At 47.4% G+C, this 21,777-nt stretch overlaps 1 protein-coding gene across 2 annotated transcripts in view; it reads left to right on the forward strand.

Annotated features, from left to right (window-relative positions):
• The first annotated feature begins 323 nt into the window (after nucleotides 1-323).
• Nucleotides 324-21,777, forward strand: part of REXO1 (RNA exonuclease 1 homolog) — a 43,225-nt gene continuing 21,771 nt past the window's right edge. The window contains exons 1-3 of one of the 2 annotated variants that reach the window (XM_074565394.1): nucleotides 324-654; nucleotides 15,175-16,952; nucleotides 20,686-20,787. In XM_074565394.1, coding sequence (XP_074421495.1) covers nucleotides 492-654; nucleotides 15,175-16,952; nucleotides 20,686-20,787 — 2,043 coding nt within the window. In that variant the 5' untranslated portion in view covers nucleotides 324-491. Of the gene's footprint in view, nucleotides 655-7,337; nucleotides 7,481-15,174; nucleotides 16,953-20,685; nucleotides 20,788-21,777 lie in introns of those variants that run through there. The other variant, XM_074565396.1, reaches the window with a different exon arrangement.

Raw genomic sequence — 21,777 nt, forward strand, 5'->3', positions numbered from 1 at the left:
ACCTCCTACAAACCCGTCATATGCCAGTAGTGGCGCCGGGAGGACGACAGGCAACTGACCTCCAGCCCCAGGACCACCCCAGCTCCCTTCCTGAGGGAGAGGCCCTTGCCGGGCTCCTCCCGCGGGCACACCGCTGCCCTCGTCCCTGCAGCCGCCGGGCAGAAGCCAGGCGGACCCCGGCACTCCGGGAGAAGCGCAGCAGCGGCTCAGACCCGCCTCAGGGCGGCCGCCATTTTCCTCGCGCTCCCACCCTCTCCCTTGGCCCCGCCCCCGGCCCCGCCCCGCGCTCGGCTCAGGCGCGCCGCGGGCAGCCCTGTGCGGGCAGCGGCCTCGCGGGGGCCTCGCCGCCGGGCCTGGCGGTTCCAAGATGGCGGTGGGGCCGGCGGTGTGAGGTGGGAGTGTGTCGCCGGCTGCCCGCCCGCGCCTCCTCTTCTCCCTCCCGCCGTCTCCCTCCGCGCCCCGGCCCCGCTCCCCGCCCCGCAGCCGGCGGGATGCTGAGATCCACCGGCTACTTCCGCGGCATCGACTGCCCCTTCCTCAACGCCGGGGGGCCGGGCGGGGGCCCGCCCTGCCGCCGGCCCTACTGCCACTTCCGGCACCCCCCGGTGGCGGCGGCGGCGGCGCGGTGCGGAGTCTCCGGCGGCCACGGCGCAGGTACGGCCCCGGTCGGCCCGGCCCGGCCCGGCTGGTCGCGGTACCTCCTTCCCCCGTCTCTCTCCCTCCCCGGGCCGTGGCTGTTCCCGGCCCTGCCGCCCCCCGCCCCAGCTCTGCCGCCCCCAGCCGCCGCGTGTCCTCCCCCTTGCAAGGACAGGCCTGTGTCCTTCCTCCTCTCACGCCTGCCCACCCTTCAGGGCCTGAGTCTGCCTCCGACTCCTTTAAATCCCACCTGCTCCCAGGGCTCAGGTACTGCCCCTCATCCCCCGCCATTGTTCCCCCTCCGGTGTTGCCCCCCCCGCTCCAGCCCTTCTCCAGTGGGATGTCCCCACGGGGGTCTGTCAGCATCATCCAGGCCAAGCAGGTTGGTCCCCCTTGCCTCTGAGCTGTCGCGTCTGCTTGTGGTCAGCCCTGCACAAGCTCTGGGCCCTTGGTTGTCACCTCTGTTGCCTCTGAAGAAGGGTCTGAAGGGCCGTTTGTGCCCCACTGGCTGAGAGATGGGTGTCTCCTCCTCATCATCGTCTGTCGGATCCCACAGTTGCCATCTGACACAGGGGTGGTGGGGAGCAGCTTTCCAACATGTCTGATCGCCTGAAGACAGCCTGTCTCTCGTCACTGGGATCAAGCCTGCAGAAGGGCCGCTCTGTTCTGATCCCTTCCTTTGTCCCTCCAGGCACCCTGGCTCACTGGCGGTGAGGTGTCAGGGCAGCCTTTCAGACCTGTGCGAGGAGTTGCTGTGCTGTCACAACCCTTCAGGAAGTGCTTGGGTTTGGGGAGCTGGAGGTGATGTGTTCCCTAGTCCAGTCCTGGGGGCAGGTCCTGCTGCTGGGGTGTCGTCAGGGGGGTTGAGATAAGCCGAGCCCCCTCCCAGTGAGGAATTTGTCAAGGCATGGAGTGCTGCCAGGTTTCTCAAATGAAGCTTGGCTATAAAAAAAGATGTTGAGCTATTGTTCTCTGTTCTTCCAGCAACTCTTGTCATTTTACTTACGTAAACGTGATGAACCTGTTGTAATGCTTACATTGTTTGCTGATCTGCTTATTTTATTTTGAGAGAAAAACCTTCATTCTTCTCCCTAGTAGAATGCTGCTTGTTTTCTTGTTGTTAAAGCTTTATTTCAGTTAGGTACACTTGCTAGTGTGTATGGTCTCTAACAACCTGAAGCAAAAGTTGTCAAAATAAAGCACAACTTGTTGTGTTTTTTCTGTGCTTGCTTAACCATGGGTTATTCACAAGTTTGGAAGATGATTAATTTTTCATGTCTCCTGGTTAGCAAGTCAACTTAGCCCAACTGTGGTTTAGTTTAAAGTAAAGGAATGTTACTCAGGGCTGGCACAGGCGGAGAGATCCCATATTAGAAAGACAAAAGCTTTGCCTCTTTCCGTGTTGGATTGAATTTGAAAAGCTCCCTAGAACCCTTTAGGATGGTCCGCTAGATGCTTGATATTATAGTTATCTTTCAGTCTACAATTCCTGTTTGTCTTTAAATATCTGTAGAGTGTCAGTTTTGGAACTAGATTTCCTCATTTTGGTCGGCCACCTGAAACAGCTGTGGCTGTACTAAATAAATGCTGGTGCTGGTTTCGATTTTCGAAATGGGGAAGTGAATGTTGGTCTTTAGTAAAACCTCCTGGTTTTACTGGTGCACCTGGAAAGTCTGTGCAGCTTCTAATACTGGCTGAAAAGCGTTAATGTAAGAGCTGAGTGTGAATGACAAAAAAGAAATTATTCCAGTACTAATCTTGTTAGGCCTGGTTTGGTTGTATTAGTGACCCAGGAGAAAAAAATAGTGTTTTGGGGAGTGAGAGCGGTTTGCTTACTGTATTATGGCTCTTAGAGAAGCTCTGTCTTTTGTAAAACAAAAGGTGTAAGCACGTGTGTAGTTTTCCTTGGTGTGAAGTGTCTGCCGCTTGCAAAAGAAGCAGGATCCCGAGGCTTAACTTCCAGCCCGCTGCCTCCCACTCCCGCCAGCCGGCTCAGCGCCTGCTCCTGCCCTCTTTCCCAAACCTTTGGCATCTCATGCGTGGCACGGCTGTCATAACCAAGGATCTGTAAATTCTGCCTCAGCTTAGTGTTGGACTTCAGCCATTTTTTCTACGTTGATTTCGTTTCAGGAATGGAAAATGAATGATGAGCCTGCTGTAAAACGCTGCCTTTTGGAAGGGACTTCAGCGGGGTTGCGTGAGGTGCCTGATCGCTATAGGAGCGGAAGACGCTTTTGCAGTTATTTTTTAAGCAGTGCTATCTATGGCTTAGCTTCATCCGAAGGGTTCAGGTTGAAGTGCTCCTGTCTTTTCCTCTGTCTGTCTGAAGCTTGCCTAGCCTGGAAGGATGTATTTAAGGTTTACGCTAGAGGGTGTAGTAGTTTAGCAAGCGACCAGGCAACCATCTTGAAAACAGGTCCAACATGAGTTGCTCCCTGTCAGTGAAACTGCCTGTCTTGTTCTTAAGTAGCCTTCTAACAGTGCGCTGGGGCATATTTGATCTATTTAATCATGTCTCTCAATAAATAAGCTTTAAAAGCATAATATTTTTTTGCCAAAGCAGTTGGGTACCTACACTAAGAGCAACAAGATCTGTGTTTTCTGGGATAGTGCCTAGAAAAAAGGATAACATCTAAAGAATCAGCCTGCTAAACATATTGATTCAATGCCGATGTTGACTTTGATGTTTCTGTATCACTGTGGGACTGGCAGTAACCCCAAAACTCTTAGCAGATCTTCTGTAGCCTTGAAAGTAGGTAAAAACTGAGGCGTGGAGCTGGCCTTACCAGGCCGTGGTGGGAGGAAGCTGTGGACATGTGCCCGATGGAGCAGCGGGGAGGTGAAAAGAGGAATTAGTGGGACGTAGCACTGTTCCTCTTTTCTTTGCCCCCCTCACTGTCCCAGCCTTCCCGAGGGTGTAGCGTTCAAATGTTTGTAGTAGATGAGCCTTATTTTTCATACAGTTCTCTCATGGTCCCAACCACTGGGAGACAGTGGTGAAGAGGCCTCCATGCCTGTTAGGGGGTCAGCAGCAGCAGGGGGGCTGAGTTTTCCCCGTCCGCCGCTATTTGCGTTTTGCAGTTCCCTTTGCTTCCCCTCTGACAGCAGCTCAGTAAACAGAAACTTGTGGGGTGAGGAGAGAACTGGGGTGATGCCTCTGGTCCATAGGACGCGTTTGATCTGGGTTCTGAAATGTGTGATACTTCATGGGGGAAATCGATTCCGGTGTCTCTTACCGCAGGTATCTGTCTGCGTGGTAAAAGAGTGTGACTACCTGGAGGCTTGTGGAAATTCAGTACTGGCTGAAAGCTGAGGAAGGTGCTGGGGTGGAGGCATGCACCGATGTGGGATTTTCACGGTGCTGTTGGTGGGCTGAGAAATGGGACATGAGCCTGTGCAGGACTGGGAATCTGGAGATTGCAAATTCTAATCCTGACTTGACTGAAGTGCTTTTTCCATCTACAAAATGGCTAAAACCCACCTGCTTCAGATGAAAAGGTTATTGAATGCGCGTGAAGTGCTTTGAAAGCGTGCTGTGTAAGTAGGGGAGAACTGCCTTCAGTCCTAAAAGCATCTCTTCAAGAGCTGTAGAGGAGAAAAATAGGTCTCTCTTTAAAGTCTAGGTCCTTAGTATGCTGAAAGACATAAAAGAAGCGTAATACATCTCTTCATAAATGTCTTAAGGAAACCAGCTCTTTGGTTTGCTGGGTTTGATAGTAGCTGTCAGGAGATGCTTAAGAGGTGGATGTTTTTTGAACCCAGAGCAGAAAGCTGCATCCAGGTCTGGAGGTCTGAGTTCCTCTTTGTCTGCTCTGATCCTTGTGTTAGCGTGAGATGGGAAGAGCAAGGCTTTCAGCACCCCGCCTTCAAATACTTTATTCTGGAGCGGTGCATGCTGACAGTTGCTCGGCAGTTCTCTGGTCTGGCCCAAAGCTTGTGGAGCGGTTTTCCTGCTGTGTGGATTTTCTGTTTGGATGGGCAAGGCTTTGCAGGTTAGATCTTGTCGTGGTTTTGGCCGGCTTGGCCAATCAGAGCGACAGATGCTCCCCACCCCCGTCCTCAGAGAGGAGAGGAAGAGATAAGGAGATTTATGAGTATAGAAGAAGAACTAAGCTACTTTAATGAAAATAATAATAAATAAGAAAATAGTAAATAATAATAGAATAATAAAAATTAAAGAAAAAAAAGTATACAATATATACAAAACCGTATCCAGCTCCCAGGATGGCGATCGCGTCACCAGCAGACACAGGGAAAGTCCCAGACTGGAGTCAGCGAAGGATGGGAGCTGAATTCCGGAACTAAAGTCAAGAATGCTGGGATCGGGATCAAAGGCAGACGGACAGACAGGGTCCTCCTCAGACGTCGGCCATTGAAGAAGGAACGAGCCAGAGCCCCCTTGCCCCTTTGATCCCTCAGCTTTTACACCGAGCGTGGTGCAGATGGGATGGAATACCCTGATGGTCGGTTTGGGGTCCCCTGTCCTGTCTGCTCCTCCCTGCAGGTGGGACCCCTCTGCGCTTCTCCACTTCCGACCCTCTAACGGGGCAAACGGCGAAGTTTGCTGCCCTTGGTTGGTACAGCAATAAGTATAAGCAAGAGCCTCTGTGCACACCGTTCCTTGGTACAATCAGGTCTTACCCCTCTGAGAGTGAACAGTTTCTGAACAAGATGCTGTTAATTTCAGACTTTAGTCAGTTAGAAGAGGCCCAGCTAAAAAGTAAAAGTACAAATGAGAAAATTGGTTCTGTTTTACCTCAAACCAGGACAGATCTAGATAGCATCTTCGAAAGGTGACTTGGATGGGTTTGTGTGGTACCGTCCAGCAATGGAGGATTTTCATCTCTCTCTGATTTATGGTACCCAGCCCACAAGTAAGCCGCTCTAACACTGTTTGGCTCCTGTTTGCGGAGGTCAGGTGTGGAGAAATCCTCAGGCTTATTATCTCCCCAGCTTTAACTCTATTGATCCTGTCACTGCTGCAGGAAGGCATTTCACCTCGCCCTTCTTCCAAGTCTTCAGCTGAAAAGCGACCACATGGGATGGCTGTGACTTGCATATGAAACGCTGTGCAAAATGATACTTGGTAAAACCTAAAGTGTCTCTTTAAATGTTAAAACCCAGCTTTAATCATCCTCAGCCCATGCGTGACTGTAGGATCTCGGCTTGAGGCCATTCTCCACCGCTGAGGTTCCTCAGGCGGCATGCTGCTGCGCATCAAACCCCTCCGTGTTTGGTGGGAGCAGCCTCTGCCCTGCCTGGGCTTGCATTTGTACTACTTACATCGCAGTGCAGTTCGCGCCGTGTGTAGAAAGGATGAAAAAAAGCCTTTAACAGATGTTTTTTCCTTCCTATAGTTGATGTTGTGCAAGATCAGCTTCTTGTAGGAAAGAGCTTTTAATATCGTATTTGCTACAGGGAGATTGAATTGAGCAGAAATGGAAACTTATGAACTGCCTTTGGTATTTCTTCACCGAGAGAAGAAATCGGGTGGTTTGGTGTTGGGTGCTCTAGTCCGTGAACTGTGTGTGGGGGGGCATTGCTAAAACTACTTTTTTTTTTTTTCTCCACATTTGTGTTTAGGACAGTAATTACCAAAATGCCACCGGTGGATTTTTTTTTTTTTTTTTAAACTGAGTTTTGAAATGAAGAATAGAAAACCCACTTGACAGTAAGGTCAGGATGTGTCTTCTCGTGTAAATCAAAGTCACGGCTTTCCAGCTGTTAGGGAGTTCGTGTCATTTAACTAAACTGTCAGTTACAGCAGTTTTCCTGTGGGTGGGCAGGTGCAGCTGCTTTATGTGTCGGGATTTCAGTGTGGGCTGGCGGGGCACTGCTGATTTTTGGTCTTTCTGCAAGCAGGAGTGTGGCTGTGGGGAGGCTCGGCCCTGGGCTTGCAGGCAGCTCTTCCTCGCTCCAGTTAGACGTGTGAAAATCAGGAGGTGGGAGCAAATCTCTCTCGAGCCGGAAGGATTTTGAAGGCTAAAGGTGCAGCGACCTGCCTCGGTGTCGAAGGCACTAGAGTTGTGCCAGTGTTTGAGAGCTCCCTGGGCTTTTCTCCACCCACCACGGGAACCCTTTGCTCTTCCAGGATTTCTCTCTCCCGTGGGGAATATCTTGCCTTACTCTGATATTTTATTTTTTTCTCCTCTAGTTGAATGCCGCAGTGCTGCGTTAGTGCTGGAGAAGTGGAAAGCACAATTCGCTAGTCCTGGGATTCCCAAACCGCTCTCCCCGGGCTGGGCAAGGTGGTTCAGAGGCGCCGGGATGGTGTTGTCAGCTCATGTAATCCCGGCGAGGCGGCAGCACTGGGCGGTGGGCAGGCAGCGCCAGGCAGCGCCGGGTCGTCTCCCTGCCCTGCCGGCACCGAGCGTGGGCTGCGGGGCTGGAAAAGGGGAGTTGCCTTGGGCTCCTGGGATGGGGAGACCTCTTCGTGTGACCCTGCGGATCACCCACCGTTTGGGAAACCACTGTGCTCGCCAGTTTGGTCGCTCAAATCAAGTAAAAAGCGATGTGTACAGTTGGGGAAAGTACAATGTCAAAAAAATCCCCCAAGGTGATGGCAGTAGCGCTAGGAAAGAAGAAACCAGGCAAAAAGCCCCTGCAGACACTCGAGTAAAATGCAGTCTGACTTGGGAGTAAATGAGAGTGAAGGCGGGACTTTGGGTTGGTAAGTCCTGCCCTAATTATCTCTGCAGCCCAGAAAGTGCTGTGTCAGCACATGGTCAGTGGTGGCGTGCCATAAGCTTTGCCGGAGTGTCTTGGCAGTACCAAGCAGATATTAAAAGCCTCAAGTACAGCATGAACAAATATCTGCAATATTTATTAACCGCGGGGAGCTCAGGTAATTCTTTGAAGTTTTTGACTTGCTGTGGAGCGAACTTGTGTTTTTGTGTGGGTTGCAGTACGTGAAGAAGCAGCGGCGAGAGCATTGCCTTCTCCAGAGAGGCTTTCACGTGTTAGCCGTTCGTTTAATGCGAGCCTTTGGTCCTCAGGGTTGCATCTGCCTCTGAAATATATGGACTATGCAAAAAACTTGGCTCTGCTTTGGAGGGTTTAATTGCGCACGGATTTTTAATTTCTCTGTGAGATCTAGCCTTTTTCTTAAAGAGAAGATCCGGGCTGAGAACTGGGGAGTATGTTGGGTTTGCTGGTTAGAAGAGTCTGCGGAACTGCAGGTGTCTGAGTCGTAAAGGAGCTGCAAAGTATTAATTCCAGCTTTTGAGTTAACTAAAGCCGGACAGGTTTTAAAACCAGTTTAAGTTTTGGTTTCAGTCCTTCATAAGCCACAGCTGAAGTTTTTAAATGTAATTTAGCTTGAAAGGTGCTTTTCTTTAGTTTTTAACTTTGTTTTTCAAAGTCTGCAGTTTCTGCCTGTATTTGAAATACTGTTGGTTTTTGGTTTTTTTCTTATATGGGAATTCTTCACCTGAAATGGTTAAACAAATAAGACAGGTGTTGAGAAGATAGCTTATCTTGAGCAAGCCGGAGAAAGGCTGGAAAATTAAGGGACTGGTGGGTGAGGAGCAGTGTTACTGCCTGTCACCGTGCTGGTCAAACTAAGTTTTCAAGGCGGAGTTGAATAGAGAGAAAAGAAGACACTAGAATACTTGAAATAGTTTCTTTTTTTTTTTTTTCTTCTGCTTTTTTGAAATGAAGATGTGCTCTACTAATGAAGTTTTGGAGCAGATGCTTAGTTTTACCTAGCACTTATACAGGAGATGTGGAAATGTTTTCTGGTCTGTCTTTTTCTCGGAAACAGAAAAAACAAATGTCTGTTAATTTTTTATTTTTTTTTTCCCAAACAGAATTTCAACTTTTCTTGTATATTGAGGAATAACTTTAAAGTAAAATGAGAGAGGGAATGGAAAGATCTCCAAAGAATCCAAACATTGAATACCCAGATTAATGTATCATCGATTTTAAAACGGTGAGACGCCTTCTAGCCTGCGCGATGACAGGCTGTGGGGTTGGGGTAGCAGCCTGGGGAGCAATTGTGACATTTGGGGTGCCAGCCTTTGCTTTCTGCCCCTCTCCTGGCAAATACACCAGTTATCTTTCTCACCTTCCCTCCCTGGTTATGGGAGAAATGTGCCAATGGTGCGATTTCCCTATAGGAAAACGTCAGTCGCAGATCTTCATGCGTCTCTGATGCTCGTTGCCTGCCGCTGGTGTTCTCGCACCAGCGCGGATGGGACTGTAAATCACTGTGGCAATAGAGGAATGTAAATGATGGCTTTTGCATGGGCCAGACCATCTAGTTTTGGCTTTTGCATCCTCGGATTTAACTAGTGTTGTCGTGTGAAGCAGTGGCGGTCCCAGCTGCGCTCCAGGACGGGCTGGGAGGCCATCAAGAGGGGGTAGCTGCCGTATTTAGCGGGCTTGAGAACCTTTTAGCTGCCTCTTCTGCTGTGCCAGGGGTAAAAAGTTGTTTTTTCTTGAATTAAACAAGGTGCGTACTGTTTCCCTGGACGTTGCTTTCTGAGCTGCTTTGAGGGTTGTGCCCTAACGTTCTCTGGTCAGAGGGAGTTTCCTACCTGAGTGAGTCAATCCCTGATGTCGCTGCCTGCCGGGGGGTGGCTTGGCCCACGGTGGAGCTGCTCCCTTGCAGGATTGAACCCACTCAGGCAGGTCCGTGTTTCCTCTCTGGCCACAGTGTGACAGCAGTGTCGGGCAGCTTGAGCTGAGAAAATGGCTTATGGCTTGTACGAGGATGATGTCCTGGACGCTCTTGTCCCTCGGTGTGATCCACCCCTCCCTGTGCTGGTTGTGACACCCTCCGGGGAACCCCCTGTTCAAGTTCAAGCCCACCGAGATGGTCCTTCGGTGGCACCGAGCGCTTACGTGGGCTGCCAACATCTGGTGAAACCGTAGCCTGACCTTGAGCAGGCTTTGTCACCGCAGGTTTAAAAATACTGCAGTGTGATGGATGGCTGTTCAAACTTTTTTCAGACTTGCTAATATAAGACTTTCTTTTCTCATATTTGCTTCCTTTTTTCCACTAAAGAAATGACCGTGTTGGTTCATGATGTACTTGACGTTGTGGCATCAGATACCTCTCGTGCAGTGATAAATGCAAGGAGCGGGCTAGACTGGCTGTAATACCTCAAACCTTGCTGCTCTGGTGTTCTTAGACCAGCACAAGTTTATCTATGCCTTTAATACTTAATTTTAATAATTAAAGTTATGATTTAAAAAGAGAAAGAGCAAAAATAATCATTAGGACTAGGGTTAAACTTGAAGAAACATTTCTCTTACCTCCTCTTACCTGCCCTCCTAACCCATTTACTCGGGATAATTATTTGAAATGTACTATTTTAAATCTCAGTGTTAATTATGTCCAAGTGGTTGGATATTATTGTTAATTGTTACAAATTTGCTTTGGGTACTTGCAAATGAGGTCTGTGCCAAAAACTGCCATTTCTTTTGCGCTGTTTAATTCTGCAGAGCAGCAAAACTCAGCCTGCTGGTAAAGCCTTTTGGAAACATTTTGTTCTTGAGAACCGGCGTCTCTTCTGTGAAGCATTAAATGAAAAGCTTAAAATAATTTTCCAATGGTGATAATTCTTCTGTAATCGCAAAGGTTGTCCATTTACTAAGTACTGGCACTGTAAACACGGGCAAGCTGTTAAGCTAACAAAGCCGTTCTGCTGACATTAAAATAAAAATGCCCCCCCCCCCCCCTTTTTTTTTTTTTCCTTCCTACGAAGAGGTCTCCCAGCAGCTTTCACCTTCCCCATCTCCCGATGAATGTGTCTTTTGTTGACAGCTCCAGGTGACCCAGGAAAATGGGTGACTTCAGCAGTGGCAGATCTTGAAAACGTTGGCCGTCTTTTGGCTTGTGCTGGTCCCTTGCAGCTTGCCCAGCAAACCCTTCCCTTCTGAGATCCTAATTACCGTCAATTTGAAAGTTTCTAATTTTTGCCTCCCTCTTGCTTAGCAGCAGCTGCTGCTGCTTAGCAGCTTTGTGTTACATCTGGAAGGAAGGTAGTTGTCATCTGTGTCCCACCTGTGAAAGACTTTGACTCCTTCCAAAACCTGCAGGTTAACAGCGACTGGTACCCGTCATACATTCGGGCTTTTCTGTATTTAAAGCATCTGAAGTATGTGTTTTGGTAGGGTGCTTGGGGGGAAAAAAGACATCTTTTTCTGCAGAATGATTCACCGTAAAATAAGTTTTGTCATCAAACAGGTGACCTTGTATGCCCATTATTCCTTTAATGTCAGCCTTTGTTTACTGCCTTCGCCTGTCGCACAAACTAGAAGGACCAGTGCACGGCAAGTAGTTGCGGGCTTGTAGAAGCTCTGTAATAAAACAGCTCCACCTCAGAACTGAGGCCTCATTTCCCAGAACCAACATGACTGTAACTAGGAAAAAACCCAATCAACCTTGGGGTTTTTTGGAAGAATCTTCTTTTACGCTTCTACGTACTCTGTGCCAAAATGGCTGATGTAAGTGCGGCTCATCTTGGTGTATTGTAAAGTAGTTCTAGGTTAAATAAATTGTTCCCTGAGGTCCTACGTAAATTATTAATAACTTGTTTTGTATAGTGTTGATGTTACACTGTGTTTTTGTGTCTCAGAAGGATTATTGCATATGTCTGAGGTACATTAATTTATTAAAATAGTTTGCATTTTAAAGAGTGTCCTGACAGCAGTTTAGTTCACAATCCTGTAAGGAGTTGTCATCTCAAGTCTCATTATCTCATGATTCCCAAAGGACAGTGTAGCCTCTCAATTTTACATCCATCCAAAAAGAGTTATTTCACTGCATGGTGCTTCTCGCTCGTTTTCCTGCAGCAGAAATACCGCAGGCATCTTGTATATCAGAACAGCAAAACCAGCGTAGTTCACCTTGTAGTAATCTTCCTTTACACCAGGGATACTCCTGTTAGTGTTTGAAATGCAGAGGAATAAATGGAAAAGCTGAAGACAACTCCTTTGAATCCTGCGTCCAGGTTGTAAGAAGGGGAGTGTGGGTGCAGCTGGATGCCTGCCTGGGAGGGGGCTCAGCTGTCCCACAGACCCTTTCCTCTCCTCGCTACCTGGGAGTACAATTAGACACCTGAAAAAGTGGCCTGATTTCAGGTAGCGTATTTAATTTCTCTGACTTTAAAAACTTGTGTGTATATATGTGCGTATATATATAGGGGGGAAATAGCGGAAGATTGGTGAGGAGGATTGTAAATACGCTCAAGTGACTCGCACCTGAGGTGTTGGAAAACACATATATCACACTAACTGTTGTTTAGTCTTATGTGCTTGACAAGTAGAACATCTGTGTTTAGATAACGCAGGCGTGTGATGGACTTGGAGGCACCTTATCGAACGTGCCTGAGATTCCTGCCCTGCTGTTGGAGAGATCGAAGCACGGTGGAAAACTATGCCTGCTTGAATCCCTCAAATACTGGCGACAACAACAGGTTGGGTCTCTCTCTCTCTCTCACTGACAAGGAAAAACTCTGTAGCAAGGACTGTCTTGCTCCACGGTGCCTGCGTTCCCCCTTGTGTGCCTCTGCCCGGGTGCTGCTTCGGGGATCCCCCGGTTCGTAAAGTATCGAGATTAAATTTACCCCTTGCATTTCATCTGTGGTTTTGTGGTTGTTCCCGTGTCCTGCCTGCGTCAGCTCACACAATGTGTGTGTGTATCTATGTGCGTGTGTAGAGAGAGAGAGATATATATATATAAAAAAAAATCCCCTTCTGCTGGCGTTTCCACTACAGTATCGGCAAATGCATCGTGGCCAAAGGTGACGCTCCTGATGAGTATCGCGGAGCCCACTTACACAAGTGTCTTTCATGGCAAAGGTAGCCTTTGATCAGCGTCGCTTGGGTAATCCATCAGGCCTCTACACACCTACAAAAGAGCTCTTTCATGACGATATCTCAAAGCCTCCTGGCATTCTTAGAGATCATAATGTATTTTTATATCTGATCATTCCATTGAAAGAAAATGTGCAAATTAGCTTTATACTGTAGACGAACAGCAGAGAGTCAGACACCAGGTCAGTGCTTAGGTTGTCTTCTACTTTCCCTGTATCCTGATATATTTAAAATCGTTTGTTTTTCTGCATGGACAAAATGTCTTTCGTGTAGTTTGGGTTGGGTTTTTTTGGTGTGGTAGTGTTTGTTGGTTTGGGGTTTTTTTTTATTATTTTGGCGAGTCTTTAGATCCAGACTCTGTGTTCTCGCCTCTGTTTGTTTATAGGCCACCTAATACTTATCTCTGCCCAGGCTACCAGGCTGTCAGCTCTCCCCCTGACGATGCCTGGGCTAAATTTTAAGTCTCCATCTTGAGTTGGAGGGTAATAGCTGACCCTTCCAGACATCACTGCACCGGCCTTCTCTACCACTGTGGTGGTGGGAAATGAGGTGGTGGGTATGGAGGGCTCTGTTCTTTATCAGTTTTTAGGCTAATATTTATACCTCGTTATTTTGTTAATCTGTTTACATGTAGTAGCCTTGATGCTGCTGCTGCTTGCAGGTTTGTTCCTGTTTTTCCCTTGTTCCCTGCATTTCTTTGTGGTTTCTTTTTGTAGCTGGGCTGGGGATATCGGTCTGTCCCGTGTACACCATCTGCTGAGATGTTCTGCTTTGCCACCTTCTGCCTCTTCTCTCCCGCAGGGTGTGAGCTGTGCTGGGTGTCGTGATGGGGAAGAGCAGACACTAGTTTTGGAAACCCTCTTTGTGGCTTGGTTATAAAACACTGCGATAGGTGGAGGGTGAGCTTGGTATAGGAATATATCCCCGTGTTCTTTTTTCCCCACATTTCTGATCCTGAGCTCAGCTCTGACTGTCCTTTGGAAGATGGTGACATCATGCTGCGATTGCCCAGAGTCCCTCCTCAATCAGGAGCTAATTGGTTTGGAAAAAAACTGCGCAAGCCCAAGGGGGTAAAAAGTGTTTTATGAAACCGCTGCCTTTATTTTAACCCAGTCTCTGTTAACTCTGCTTGCTCGGAGGTTTGTTCTGCCAACTGCTAGATGGGTTCTTTTCTGATTACCAGAGAGCGCTGTGCATTCATGGAGCCTCTCTCAAAAACAAAACAAAACAACAAAACAAAACAACAGAAAAAACCACCACGACCCCCAAAACCCCCCAAGAAAAAACTCAATTTTGTGAGAATGGTGGAAACGACTCCTGTAAACGCAGTTCATTTCTGGCTGTTATAAGAAATTCTTTCACCCCTGTTAGACCTGAGAGTTGGGTTTGGGTTCCCCCCCCCCCGTCTTTTATCTCTCTGCTTACTGTTTTGTTCTTCTGTGTATTCATGTTGGAAAGCCAGTTTTACTACTGTCCTTGTAGCAAAGAACAAAAAGTTCCTCTGGAATAGCAGCAGCCAGAGACACTATGATAAAACAAGGATTGAAGACTCTTCAAAGTCGAAAAACCAGCCATTACCTTGTCCCTAACTTCTGTTAGCTTGCTAATTCTGTTAGCTTGCATCTTTATCGCTGGTTCCTCCATTACTATTCTGATTTTTCGAGGTGAGGTTCTTTTCCTGCCTATTCTTTGGCAAGCTGGGTGCCTGTCATTCAGCACACGTGCGGGAGTGATGGCCTTTTCCCTGCCTTGGGAAAGTGGGTGGGAGAGTTTGGGATACTGTGGCAGGAAGTAGAGAGCGTTTATGCTTGTGATAACTGCTGCCATAGCCTTTTCAAGATGAATGGTACAAGACGAGCTTTAACAGACTCCAGTTGCAAGTTTTCCCATGGAGAGGTTGCTTTGGCATTTCCATACAGTTCCATAGGGTGGACTGTCACTCACCCAAAGCTGTCCTGGGGAGCTGTGGTGGGAAGAGCCGTGCAGCATGGTCAAAGCGTATCCTCTGCTCGTCGTCCTAGAAACGCCTGCGTAAGAGAGGCCACCGAAGGGAGTCGGCTGAAAAGAGAAACGTCAGATTGGGGTTCTGGGCGTTTAGTGATCCTCTCTTGGTGGCTGTTCTGGGCGGGTTGTGTTGTGTTGCCTCTGCACCTTCTTATTAGCAGTTTTTCCATCCAAACAAGACTGGTTTTCCTGCAGCTGCCATGAGAAATACCGGGCTTTGAGGAATATTGGTGGCTTTCAGTAGGTTTTGAGCATTGGCATCAACAAATGAGAACATAATCCAGAGTCTTCATACTGGAATCCTCTCTCCTCCCTTGCTCACTTCATTGAATTAAGCAGATATGCTGTGCATACTCAGTTCCTCTTGGTCCTAATTCAGTGATTATTTTTAGTGCCCTGAAGAATACTTAATTTATAGAGCTTTTCCATGAGTAATAAAAGGCCTTTGTTAATAGATCTTTAGTCCTTAAGGCCTGTGAGTAGTTTGTAAAATCCAGTCTAGCCACACACCAGAGAATGTCACTGGTGGCTTTTGGTATCAGACGTCTATTCTGTGGTGCTGAGAGCATGACTTTTGGTAGTGTCTTTCAGTATTGGGTTTCGAAGACAGCAGACCGTAAAAATACCTTTTTAAAATTTTTCTCCAAAGAAAATTTTACCTAAATTGCTGTTACATTTACCTAAATTGATTATTTTTCTCCTCTTTTACAGAGCGGGGCTATGATCCCTACAATCCAGAGCTTCCAAGGCCCTCGCTGGAGGCGGAGGATGGCGCTCTGGCTGACATTACGGATGTGACACCTGGTATTCTGGAGCTGGAACTGGTCAACAAGGCCATTGAAGCAGTCAAAAACGAAGTTGAGAGAGAGCAGAAAAAGTATGAGGAGCTGCTAGAAACGACAAAGGAGCTCAGTGCTTCAGAGGCTTCCTCGCTCATTTCAAATACACCCGTGTCAGCTGCTGGGACGCAAAATGATTCATTGACCTCCTTAGAATATAATCCAGGTAGCTACAACTTTAATAATAACTCAGACTACAACCCTACTCCTCTCGCTGCTGCTAGCCAGTCAAGTAAATACACTTTAGATAGTTCCCGATGTAAAGGTAGCTCGCTGGAATATGTCCCCAAGGCTATAGTACAGAATAAAAAATACAGCAGCACTGTCACTAACAATAAATATGTGATTGATGACTCTAAGCCTTCTACAGACTTGGAATATGACCCGCTTTCAAATTACTCAGCCAGGCTTTTGAGCAAAGCCACAACAAAGGAGCCCAAGGGGTCTAAAAGGGGTAGGGTCTCTAGTTATGAGGAATCTTATTCTCCATCGCGAAAGAAGCTCTGTGAAGTACCCGATGACTATGAAGCCAGGTTCTCGTCCTCTGAAGATGAGACCGATGCGGATTATAAGACAACTTCTGTTAGTTCACAATCAAAAGCTGGTTCTGAAAGTGAATCAAGTGACAGGTTATCCAACAAAGAGCAGAGCACCAAACTGGATGACTTTGCTTCCTGGGATAGCAAAGAAGCAGCAGCGCAATATGGCACGGAGGACCTTACAAGTTCGCAGAAAAATCTTGCCAAAAACTTACCAGACAAGAATGCAAAAGCAGCAAAATTGTGTTCTGGTAAGAATGACTGGGAAATTGAAAATAAAAACAAAGACTCAAAAGACAAAACAAAAAGGAAGAAGTCAGATGTTAGTAAAACACCTGGCCTCAGTGAGGTTGGCAAGAAGGAGAAAAGTAAAAATACAGAAAAAGACAAAGGGCTCAAGAAAGAAGAAAAATTAAAAACTAAGAATGATGAGAAAAACTGTAAAGATAAAAGTGTCAAAGTAAAAACTGATGGGAATTCAAAGAAACCTGAAAAACAAAAGTCAGAAAAAGTAGATGGGCTTAAAAAAGAAAAATCCAAGTCCTCCAGCAGTAGTTCAGGGAAAAGCAAGAGTGAGGATGCCATCAAAGGCTCTAGTACAGAGAAGCTGGGGAGCAGCAAGAAAGACTCCAAACTAAAAGCAACTGACTTGAAAAATGGTAAGGAAAGCTCTGGTCGTAAAAACAAAGAGAAAGGGACCAAGACTCCAGCACTGGAGCGCAAGAAAGAAAAGGTCAGTTCTACAGAAAAAGGAGATCCAAAGAAGAGTCGGAAGCAGCGGAGTTTGAGTCACGTTGACCTGTTTGGCGATGAGAGTGGGGATGATGATGACAAAAGCCGGCCTTTGGCATCCACGTTTCTTGACGTGAGCTCGAATTCAGACGGTGATGACTGTGGTTCAGACTCTGAGAGTGAAAATGAAGGGACAAAGAAAGTGAAGCGCTCTAAATTGTCAAAGTCGTCATCGTCTTCCTCAACATCTGATGACATTGATTATTCCATCCTTGAGAAAGACTTGGACTTTGAGTCAGACCCAATGGAAGAGTGTCTCAGGATTTTTAATGAATCTACAGATGTGAAAACTGAAGACAAGGGAAGGCTGGGGAAACAGGTAATGCTGGTTTGGGTTGGTTGGTTCTTGCATATCTAAATGTGAGAGGATTCCGGTTTAGTTTAGTGGTGTTGCTTATTCCAAGTTGCTGAAGAGGGCTATGGAGGGAGACTCCATGTGTTGGAAGACTCTCGTCCGTGTCATGACTGAGTGCTTTGAAGAGTTTGAAGAGTTTACCCATTGAATTGAAAGCTGCTGTGAAGTGTAAGGTTTCAGTTGCCTTTTGTCTGGAAGGCCTTTATCTTTCAGGGTTATCAGTTACTTCTGTCTCCATCTGCCCTAAGAACCATGGTGGCCTGGATGGCTGGAGAAAAGGCTTCAGAGAGAGTATGTTGTGGGTATTTCAAAGCTAATCCAAGTTTGCTAATCTGGGTTATGCCGCTTTGTTGCAGCAGAGTTTAAGGAACATAGTGGCAGGTAGAACCAGGACAGTGTGTTGGCGTAAGTCAGTCAATGTAGTTGGCACTGGACGCTTCAGAGACTCCCCAGATTACTGTTTCCCATTTTAAATGCACACTGCAGATATTTTATGAGGATCTCTGGATAACTTGTAGGTGGCCCAAATAAGAAATGGAGGGTAAAATTTCTTCAAAAGGCAAAAAGGGTTTCAGAATAAGAAGGTAAAAAGACAGCATTTACAAAAAAAGGCTTGTGCCAGTGGCTGTGAGGTGGTCCCCAGAGGGTGCAAGGCCCTTGTTTTCAAAGATTAAAACAGAACAGGGCGAGTGGCTCGAACTGGAAGAGGGGGGATTGAGATGAGATGTGAGGCAGAAATTGTTTGGTGTGAGGGTGGTGAGCCCCTGGCCCAGGTTGCCCAGAGAAGCTGTGGCTGCCCCATCCCTGGAGGGGTTCAAGGCCAGGTTGGCCGGGGCTTGGAGCAACCTGGGCTGGTGGGAGGTGTCCCTGCCCAGGGCAGGGGGTGCCACTGGGTGGGCTTTAGGGTCCCTTCCCACCCAAACCAGTCTGTGATTCTATGAGTGTAAAAGGCTGGAAAGCAGCTGCTGGCAGCGATCCTCTGACGGCCCCTGAGGCAGGGAAGTAGGAGCAGACAAAACTCCTTTGTCTTCCAACGTCTGAGTTTAACTGGGCAGCGGGAGCAAACCCTGGATCCCGGCAGTGGCTGCCGTTGCATGGGCAGGATTGACAATGCCTTGCTGTCCATCCCAGCACAGCCAGGTTTTCTGTTGGCATGATTTTGCCTGTGCACAGAGCAGGCGTTCGGGGATTTGGATTGGGAAGAGCTTTAAAAAAAGGAAAATGACTGATTTGGCAATGTTGAGAAAACACCCCGAACTTTTATCTGGCGTTACCCATCTGGCACATCTGAGCGCAGTGCGGAGGTATTGGGATCGCTGAGTCAGCTGTATCACCTGGGAGGCTTTAATGGGGCAAGGTGACAAAATCCCGTGCCCTCTGTGTGCTGGGGGACAGGGGGTACCGAAGGCTGAGTGTGTCTATTCAAGGAATTAATTACTGAGTGGCATCAGCTGCAGCTATCCTGCATCCCAAAGGTCACAGAGATACTGGGACGCCATCAGGGCTTCCAGTGTGTTCCAGGTTAGACCCCTTCGAACACAGCAAGACCCCTGTTGGGATTATTGATCTGAAGGAGGGGCAGGGGAGTGCAGCAGGAACCACATGACCGTGTGGTGGAAGGGCCTTTTCACCCGGTGTGATTGTTTGTTGGCTTTTATTCTAAAAACGGCATCAGAAATGGGTGCTGGTTTTCAGGCTTTTGTTAGTCGGGCGGGTGAAGTGGCTGTCAACAAAATTCTTCCCTTGGTGACCCATCTGTATGTGGAGGACAAAGTGAGGCAGGATTTGCGGCGCGGGGAGGAGAGCTCATCTTTTGGAAAGAATAGCTGGGCTATTAAAGCTTTTTGCTGAACTCTCCATTGCAATAATGTCCCCGATCTGTTCGGAGAGAGGTCTGTGTTGCGGACAAGTAAAGACCTTTTTAGACTCATGAAACGCCTTGGTAGAAGAAACTATATAAAACAATTGAGCGTAATGATTTTCTTCTGAACTGTTAAGCATTACTTGATTTTGCTTGTTTAAAACTCAGCTGTTCTTTCTTCAGTATTTAATATAATTCCCAGCTAGGAATCGGCACTTTATTTTTGGCTTTGTTTCTTCAAATTGCCTGCTTTAAGTGAAAATAGTACAAGGGCACACAACCTATAGTGGGAAATAGAATCATGGAGCGGTTGAGGTTGGAAGGGAACTTACGGATCATCTAGTTCCAACCCCCTGATATACTGATCCGTTTAGAGCTTTCCAACTACGGGATGATTCCAAATGGGCTGAATTCAGAAAGTGCTGAACCAGGGGCTGCTACTCACTGCAAACAGTTAATTCTGGCATGGAGTGGCGATGTTCGGCTGTCAACAGACGCGTGTCTTTCCTTTGCACGTGCTTTACCTTCGTTCCCTGCCCTGAAATTTAATTTCTGCCCTGTTTCGGAAAGGAAAGAACAGGCGTCGCAGCAGAGGGGTCCTTCGTTGGGAGCTGGGTGTTTGTAAGTGGGTGCCTGCTTCCCCGCTGCGTTTCTGGCGGGTGGGATTGGTCACTGGGAGGTTTTTTTGTTTGTTTATAGAATAATTTTGTAGCTGGAGCCCGTGTGGTTTGGTCTCAGTAATGTGCCAGTCCGGAGGGAAGGTATGTGTGGGCATTGTGGGACTTTTCCACCAGGAAGGATCACTTTGTGAGAGTTTATTAGGGACGTCGCTGGAGTAACAGATTTACCGAGTTCCTAGAGAGCGAAGCGATTCAGTGGGAAGTGCTCACCCAGAGCGCCCTCGTGGCGATGGACACGCTCAGCCTCCGCCACCTGGGATGAGGCTCATCCCCAAATCCGGCCTTCAGCTCGGCTGCTGGGTTTCTAAGGGACCGTCAGGCTCGTCTCTGCTCAGAGCTTGGCCAGGGGCTGGGTTGGAAAACTGAAAGCAAGGTTGACTAGAGAGCAGCTAGAGTTTTGAAAAATAAACTTGTGTTTTGTGCAAATGAACAGCCGGGTCAAATTCAAAGAAGGTTTTAAAGTGGTTCCCCCGGCCCCTGCGAGCAAGTCTGAGGTGTTGGCTCGGAAGTAGCTTCAGCTGGAGAGGTGCTGCTATTTCCTCTTGGGTCTCTGGCCATACAAATGTGTCACCGGGGGATCTGTCACTGCAGTCTCTCTGCAGGTACGGTTGTGGATAAAACGGCAGGGAAACGTGTCCCAACGCGGGGATTGGGGGCACCGTGGTTTGGCATCGAGCAGGTTTCCAGGACCTGCTCTGGCAGCACGTTATACAAGGCCAGAAATGAGTCAGCTCCCAGTTTCTTAGGAAAAAAAAAAAAACAAACCAAAACCAAACAACCCAAAAACAACCCCCCAAACCAAACCTCCTGGATTTTCCGAATGCCACGAAAGGTGAGGTGTGTGAGCGGCTGGCAGGAGAAGGGTGTTCAGGTCTCTGGTGGTGGGCAGGGGCTGACCTGACTCATGCCAGTGCTGCCTAGGGCACAGCTGGTGGAGCGACTCCCTGGGTGGCAACTGTGATGCTGCTGTTCCTTGGCTTCGTTGGCGGCTCTTGGGTTCAAAACAAGGTTTGTTTTAGTAATTCGGCTGCTGACCACATCTTCTTCTCACTTGCAAGGACTTTCTGTTAACCCGAAAGGAGACTTTTCAAACCTTCTTATTGAGAGGGATCTTCAAGTCTATTCAATTTTGGAAGCTTGTTCTTTTGTTTTCCAGCTGTCCAAAGAGGAAGGAAATGAAGAAAAGACAGAAGATAATCTAACTACCTTGTTTCCTGGCCAGAAAAGAAGGATCTCTCATCTTGTCAAACAAGGAAATGTAAGTGCAGCTTTTAGAAGCAAAAGTTTAGTTTCTTTGCAGTGAGGATTTTCTGTCCTGTTACGGCACTGGAAAATGATGCAGACCCAGGTTCAGGCAGTAGCGTATGAGTTGTTGGCGCTGGAATCCCTCTGTCAGGTTTGTTTCCTCCCCTTTCTGATTTCTGAAAAACGTGGTGAGGTGTCTGCTAGAAATGGCAGACAATAAACTTTCATAAAACCACGGGTAAGCTGTGGAAGAGAAATGGATTCTGCCCCTCGTAACTCACTGGGATTGATCGAGCTGTTCGTTTTTCTACAGTACGGCTTCATCCAATCACTTAGATGAAAATTAGCTGGACGCGAAGTCAGTCTGTGTCTGATTGTGCTTTTCTTTGTCTCATGGACCTAAAAGCTGTAGGAATTTTGTCAGATGTTTAAAACCATTACCGTGTATCTGTTCTGAATCAGCCAATACATCAACAGTATCTTGTTTGATACTCTTCTTCCGCAGTTGTGAAAACACTTTAAATACAGAGAAGAATGGGAAAAAAAAAAAAAAGGCAAGGAAGACAATCTGATTTTTTTATTTTTCTCACTGGGATTTTAATTCATGTTTTCTCTGAGGGTTTAATGTGTTTCCCTCCAGGTGCTGGGCACAGATTAGTCAGTTTTATGTTCCAGTGGGGTGAGAGTGGAGACTTACGTGCTGATTTGAGCTACCGTCCAAATTAATTGTTCTTCCTTTCCTGTCTGCCTAGAAAAGGTTTCTTTGCTTTTAATAACTTGAAGCCCTGAGGTCAATACAATGCATTTTATTTAACTACATATCTTCAGCCAGTTCGCGTGTTTTGATAAGGGCCCTTTCTTCCAAAGTGAAGAGATAAGAGGCTGAAGCAAATGGGTTGGAAATTCATTAACTCAAATATTTATTGTAAATAGGCGCCTTTTAGACATGTACAAATCCTTAAATGCATTTTCTTAATGTGACAGCTGATCCCAAAATGCTTTT

The sequence above is a fragment of the Larus michahellis genome, chromosome 23 (genome assembly GCF_964199755.1).
Source record: "Larus michahellis chromosome 23, bLarMic1.1, whole genome shotgun sequence".
NCBI classification, from domain to species: domain Eukaryota; kingdom Metazoa; phylum Chordata; class Aves; order Charadriiformes; family Laridae; genus Larus; species Larus michahellis.